At 30.7% G+C, this 7,144-nt stretch overlaps 1 protein-coding gene across 2 annotated transcripts; it reads left to right on the top strand.

Moving 5' to 3' along the window:
- The first annotated feature begins 799 nt into the window (after nt 1-799).
- On the top strand, nt 800-5,030 carry LOC145627100 (organic cation/carnitine transporter 7-like). 2 transcript variants are annotated; one of them, XM_081679497.1, is made up of 5 exons: nt 800-1,227; nt 3,081-3,318; nt 3,627-4,128; nt 4,372-4,574; nt 4,723-5,030. In XM_081679497.1, exons 1-5 carry the CDS (start codon nt 959-961, stop codon nt 5,017-5,019), a joined length of 1,509 nt encoding a protein of 502 aa, XP_081535623.1. In that variant the 5' UTR covers nt 800-958; the 3' UTR covers nt 5,020-5,030. The 2 variants fall into 2 exon arrangements, with proteins under 2 accessions (XP_081535623.1, XP_081535622.1); XM_081679496.1 differs by lacking the exon at nt 800-1,227 and adding an exon at nt 2,608-2,715.
- Nucleotides 5,031-7,144: the final 2,114 nt, after the last annotated feature.

The following is a 7,144-nucleotide window of genomic DNA, read 5'->3' as shown; positions in this document are numbered from 1 at the left end:
ATATAACATTCCAACCCTATTGGTATGTATTTACGCGTTACATGTTCTATTTATATGTTTTATTAAGGTTATTTTTTTATAATAAGTAGTGTTTTGCATTGAAGTTAATTTTAGTTACATAATCGTATATTTATTTATAACTTATAAATTTCTCATTCCCGCAATATTTCATTTAAATGAATGTAACAATGTATATGATGAATAGTGGAAGTAACCTACTATGTGTTAATAATTACATGATAGAATGACAATAAAATCTTTTTGAAATTGTAACAACAAAGGGGTAGAAATTAGATAAAAATTTGAAATAATTTTTTTTAAAAAAAACAAGAAAGAACAAAATTTTTGTATATACTTCTTCCATTTTTTTATTTGACACCGTTTGACTTTTACACTATTCACACAACACGCTTTGACTCGATTTTGTTGTTTATAGATACGATAAAACATATTTATGTGGGATTTTGTTTGAATCGTTTCAATGTTTTTATTTTTAATATTGACTTTTTATAATTTTACAATGTTAATAATTAGAGATATTAATCGTTAAAAATATGCGTTGACAAGCATGATAATAGAAAGATGTCAACTAAAAAAACTAAGGAAATATGTACATAAAAAAAAATTAGAATTTTTGGAATAAAATCTGGTCCCAAGTGTTGCCATTTGGAGTATTGTCTTATATTATACAACTTCCGTATAAGTTAAGAGCTGATCTATAAATCACTAATATGAGTATTTTTCTTTTTCAGATTTTTGAACGATAAAGTTGCATGACAAACAACAACTAACGATATCATCGCCTCTATTCACTAGTGGAACACAACATATTCCAAATCTAGTGGTATGTGTTTATAACGAATTACATTGGCAATCTTTGTTTGAAGATTGTTTTATATTGAGATCTAAAATTATGTTACTAAAAATCAAACATATTTTTGTTACATGATTGTAGAAAATGACAGATTCAAGTGTGACATATAGCGTGGATGATGCACTAGTGAAATTAGGGTTCGGGAAATACCAATATTTAGTACTTGGGTATGCTGGAATGGGGTGGGTTGCAGAAGCAATGGAGATGATGATATTGTCATTCGTCGGACCAGCCGTTAAAGTCGAATGGAAGCTTAGTGCTGCTCAGGAAAGTCTCATTACGACCGTTGTGTTTGCAGGTATGCTCGTCGGAGCATATTCTTGGGGTCTTGTTTCTGATAAATATGGAAGAAGGTATACTTAAACCCTATGATACCCGATGCTTGTCATTTTTCGGGTTGTATCCCTGATTAAGTGATGACTATTACAATGACTATTATTATTGCTATTGTTATTGTAACAAAATATTATTATTAAAGAAAATTTGATAATTACCACCATCTATTGTTGCCAAAATTAAAAATACCACCTCAACTTTTTTTTTTTTTTTTTTTTTTTTGAATTTTACTACCTAGTTTTTTCCAAAAGTTTTGAAAACCCCACCACTTTGTGAGATGAAGTCATTGTGGGACCTATAATTTTGTTTTCCCTCTCTTTCCCACGATTTCCTCTATTCTTCTACTCCCTTCTTTCAATATCATCTCTCAAATTTGATTTCAATTACACAAATTTCGCAAATTAGGTTATAATTTCTACAATCTAACCTACAACGAACTGAATTGATTAGTTTAATTAGGGTTTGGGTAATCAATTTGGGGGTTTTGCTAAATTCGACAAATTAGGGTAATCAATTTGGGGATTTTGCTAAATACGACAAATTAGGGGTTTATTCGTAGTAATTACCTGTTTAATTGTCCACTTATTCAATTTTAACTTCATAAACCCTAATTTGTCCAATTTAGCAAAACCCCCAAATTAATTACCCTAACACTAATTAATCTAATCAATTCACTTCGTTTGATGTTAGATTGTAGAAATTATAATCTAATTTGCGAAATTTTTGTAAATGACATCAAATTTCAGAGTTGAAATTGAAAGAGGGGAGTAGAAGAACAGGGGAAATCGAGGGAAGATTGAGGGAAAGGGAGGGAAAACAAAATTGTGGGTCCCACAATGACGTCATCTCACAAAGTGGTGGGATTTTCAAAACTTTTGGAAAAAACTAGGTGGTAAAATTCAAAAAAAAAAAAAAAAAAACTTGAGTTGTTAATTTCAATTTTGGCAACAATAGATGGTGGTAATTATCAAAATTTCCTTACTATTACTATTATTATTACAATAATTATTATATATATAATCAATTTTCTTATTGTTATTGTTATTATTATTATTACGGAGTATATAATTATTACAATAATTATTATGATCAACGATGTGTAGGGCAATAGAGGCAACCGGGCAAGTGAAAATTGGTCATCATGTGCCCCTTTTAAAACAATTTCCAAATACATAAAATTATACAAAGTATTAACTTAGCTAATTTTTTTTTTAACTAATTTTTTTTGTGAAAAAAATCAATAATTTTTTTTGTGAAAAAAATCAATAATTTTTTTTTTCTAAAAATTAATTTCCTATAAACTAAATTATTTTGAGTTAATAATAGCTTGTAGAGTTTATGTCTTTATTTCAATTTCTATGATGCCAATAATTTCTCTTTCAAAATGAGCAAATACAAAATGTTATAACTTATTCGAGGTTTTGGTGTACCTAGAAATAGGTACACCCAATGAATGATAGGTGACGGACTCCCTATTTGGAAGTGCTATTTATTTTCTTTGGGTGGTAAGCATTTTAATTAGATTTGTTTGTAGAATCTTTGACACTAGTATTAATATGTAATATAACTTACAATATTCTTTATTATGAAAATCAACCTAAATGAATATATTTTTAATTCAAACAATTTATATGTATGAATCATTAACAATTTAACATGAATACTTGATCATCACTATGTTGGATAAGAAAAATTATTAGATCAAATTTAGAGATGTGCATACATTGATTGTAATAAATTTATATTTTTATATGTTAAAAATCTAAATTTTTATTTCAATCATATATCTTCTATGTAACTCAATATTTTCCACCACTATCCACTGATCCAAAATTATGAATCTCATATAATACCAACTAATTTGTATCAGGAAAGGATATATGTTCTCAGCAGTATTAACTGCTGCAGCTGGATGCGTAAGTGCAGGTTCTCCAAATTACGCAGTCTTGCTAATATCACGTTGCATTGTAGGCAATGGCCTCGGCGCTGGTCCTGTACTGCTAACCTGGTTTTTAGAATTTGTACCTGCACCTAGTCGCGGTACATGGTTAGTCCTTTTCCAAGCTTTTTGGACCGTTGGTTCAATTGTCGAGTCTGCCTTAGCCTGGGTATGTTCATATATACTAGTTCTTTCTTTCATTACCAGAAAACTTTATGAATTCATAATAACTTTTAAAAAGTCTGAGAGTACTCTTATGAATAGTGTGTGGACATTTAAACTCCTAAAAATGTTTGTTTACTTATTTATCTTCATTAATGTTAACGAATTTATTTTTACAACATTTAAAATGTTTGTTTATTTGTTCACTTATTTATTTTGTACATATTTTTTCTCATTAATACTTCAAAGTGCCAACAGCTAACTTTGTGACATAAAACCAAATCAAAAGGACTCAAATTTCTTCAAATTTGATAGGTTGTAATGCCGAGGTTAGGATGGAGATGGTTGCTGGGTCTATCAGTTTTGCCTTCATTTGTTTTGCTCATATTCTACTTAATTACACCCGAGTCACCAAGGTACTTATGTTTGAAAGGCAGAAAAGCCGAGGCCTTTCAAGTTTTGGCAAAAATGGCCAAAGTGAATGGCAAAGAACTACCTCCAGGGATTCTCGCAACTGATATGGAACTAGAAGAGCAAAATTTTGTAGAAGATGATGGTGCTGTTTCGAAAGATTGGAAGGATACAGAAATGACTGTACAACGATCAATTATGATACTCCTTTCACCAAAATTGATCCGTACAACAATACTTCTTTGGGTCGTGTTCTTTGGAAATTCCTTAGCTTACTATGGTCTCGTGTTACTCACAACTCAGTTAAACAATGACAATGTATGTGGTCCTAACAAGAACAACGTCGAGGATAATAGTCCTGGTGCTGGTATCAATTATAAGGAAGTCTTCATCACTAGTATTGCAGGTATGTTTTTAATTTGTTAGTTATGGATAGAGTATAAAACATATTCATGTGATTCAACCAGCAACTTAATCTTTTGGTTAAGTTGGTCTACTAACATGATAGAATGTAAAACATATTGTTGGGCTTCACCAATTAGACAGGACTATGTTTTATACTCTATCAGTTTAATTCCTTCTACAATGTAACTTTGATAAATGAACAAACTTTTGACTTTTTTTTTTTTTTTTTTTTTTTTGGTGGTAGAATTCCCCGGCCTTGTCATTGTTGGACTCCTAATTGATCGAATTGGTCGTAAGAATTCAATGGCACTTATGTTAGCAACATGTTGCGCGTTCTTGGTGCCTTTGGTAGCCCGTCGATCTGAAACTCTAACAACCGTTCTTATGTTTGGTTCTCGAGCATGTATTATGGGAACATTTACTACTGCTTTCATTTTTGCTCCTGAGGTATATCAACAACCTTGTACATTTCAGTCATTTTTTTCAATAATGTTTTCAATATGACTTTTAAATTTGTTCTGTTTTTCACTCATTTTTTCAATAATCTTTTCAATATGACTTTGAAATTTTGTTGTGTTTATATTGTACAATGTAGATATATCCAACATCAGTAAGAAATACCGGGTTTGGAACTGCAAGCTCTATGGCAAGAATTGGCGGTATGGTCAGCCCTGTCGTGGCTGTAGCCTTAGTACAAGGATGTCATCAAAAGGAAGCTGTCCTGTTTTTCGCCGGTGTAGTCTTGGCTACAGCCGTTGCTGTCTTACTCATTCCATATGAAACTAAAGGTCGCGAATTGACTGATAGTGTTGGCAGTACTAAGCATGATAGGAAGAAAGTTGCCAAAGAAGAGATAGATGTGCAAAGACCTCCTACTTTGAATAATGCTTAGGACACTTAGCAATCAAATGAGAATTAGAAACTTCTTAGTTTTTCTAACGTCTGATCCTTTTATTCAGAAGTTTGTATGTTTTAGGTATTCTTTATCATATTTGTTTTAATGTTTTAGTTAGTTTAGTTACCACTAATTAATAGTAAACTTTGTTTGAGCAAAAGGGCTCTCCTAAGAACACTAAGAAGATAGCATAGCATCTTTGATTATGTAATGTTTCAAGTATAGGTTTGTACCTGTACTAAATTTTGAGAATTTAGAGATCAATTAATGGATGGTATATCATAATTTTTCTGCACCTTTATGCTTACATGTTAATTTTTGTAAATGAGCCATTTTAGTAATATAAATCATGATTATGTATATTGCATTCAATTACAAAATCCATCATCAATAGCAATTCTTAACTTTGAACTAAAGCAGAGTTTAGCACGTGTCAATTTTAGGTGCAAATTTTTGAGGTGTTCCAAACGGATTGTGAGATAATGAAATTATGTCTCACAAGGGCAATATAGGCATTTCAGACGTCATTTTAGAGACATCTCATTGAGCTGTAAAATCATACCACTGGAACTTAAGTAGTGCAAAATACACTCTCAGTGGTATAAAATGTAGTCTCAGTGGTACTAAAAAAGATCCAACTAGGGTTTCAGTTGAACAAAAATATAGACTCAATGGTAGTGGTCCTGTTAAATTTTTGTCCATTTTGCACGTGAAGTGGGGCCCACACTACCTTTTTTACTCTTCCAATCTCTCTCCACATTTCTCTCTCTTCAATGTACCTTTTTAATTTTTTAATAGTTGTGAGACACTTTACTTTGTCTCACAACACTCCCTTTTTACTTCCTCCAAATTTTTCTCATTAAAGAAGGTTTTTTTGATTTTTTTTTTTTTTTTTTTTTTTTTTTTTTTACCTCCCTCTCTTTATCTTAAATTAATGAAATAGAAAACCTGCTACATTATATACGTTTTCACACATTCACTTTTCGATGCCAGTTAGTTTAAGCATCTACATGATCCTCCAATAATCCCTTAGTAAATCTCCTATCGAATTAAACAATCAAAATGCAGTTATAACACCATTTGGCATTTTATATGTTGATATGATAATTAAAAATTGAAAACGCATTAACTTAAGAGTTTATATCTACACAATAATATATCTATATACTATAACTAGTTTAGTCCCCTGCATTGCACGAATTAAATAGCTATTATTTGTTTAAAATAGTTGTTAATATTCTTTATTTGAAAAATAATGTAATCATAATTTCATTAATTTATTTTGAAAGAAGTATTTGTATTTATTTAATCATGAAAATTCAAAGGAAAAAAAGAGGGATAAAATTTTTCATAGAAAGTTGACATGTGTTCTTTAATGATGTCGGCATGTTTTGTTTTAGTAATAGTTAATAGATAAAATACTACCCAGAAATTTTCCCACTTAAAACTTTGTTTTTGTTTTATTTTTATTTTTATGCAATTTAATAAAAAAAAATAACAAAAACTTAAGTTATTTTAAAAGTTAGTTTTATATCATGAAAGATTAGATAAAAAAAAACTCTTATCTTAACATTCATAATTCTAGAGTTAAGAATATAAGTGGGGACTAAACTTTCATAAAATGTAAAAGTAGGGGACCGCTGTTTGGGAAGTTCAAAGTAGAGGATTAAAACCGGCTGAACAAGTGATCACCGGTTTCTTAACTTGTAATAGGGAGTTTCCATTAAAAAAATAAAGGTAAAAAAAAAAAATGCTTCTGATGAGTTGCAGAGCTCGGTATTCGTGATGAATATCAGCCGTAGGAGAAAGGCGGGAAAGGAAGTGATTCTTGAAGCTTCTGTAGGAAGTGGAGGGGACCTTTTTCCTATAAAAGGAGTACTATCATCTTCTTTAATGCCCACAATACCATTTTCAGAAAGCTCCAACTTTAAAAAAATAAAAAAAAAAATTAAAAAAAAAAAAAAATCCTTTATTCTCTGCTTGTGTCCATGTACTGGCCTACTGGTCCCAGCATTGAGTATTCAGTTGGGAGAAAAGTTGCACGACTCGGTTCTGTTGAAGGTATATTCCCTGCTCTTTTGGTTTGTAGTGGTCCTTTACACATGTTTGTTGTTGTTTTTTG

The sequence above is a fragment of the Chenopodium album genome, chromosome 4, assembly GCF_948465745.1.
Source record: "Chenopodium album chromosome 4, dcCheAlbu1.1, whole genome shotgun sequence".
In the NCBI taxonomy this organism is placed as follows: Eukaryota; Viridiplantae; Streptophyta; class Magnoliopsida; order Caryophyllales; family Amaranthaceae; genus Chenopodium; species Chenopodium album.
The sequence above is the reverse complement of the archived record's forward strand: the minus strand, read 5'-3'. Positions and strand labels throughout refer to the sequence as shown.

Coding starts and splice junctions, on each gene's coding strand:
- LOC145627100 (XM_081679497.1), top strand. CDS start 959: ATGACAGATTCAAGTGTGACATATAGCGTGGATGATGCACTAGTGAAA. Junction 1,228..3,080: donor TCTGATAAATATGGAAGAAG/GTATACTTAAAC, acceptor AATTTGTATCAG/GAAAGGATATATGTTCTCAG. Junction 4,129..4,371: donor CTTCATCACTAGTATTGCAG/GTATGTTTTTAA, acceptor TTTTGGTGGTAG/AATTCCCCGGCCTTGTCATT.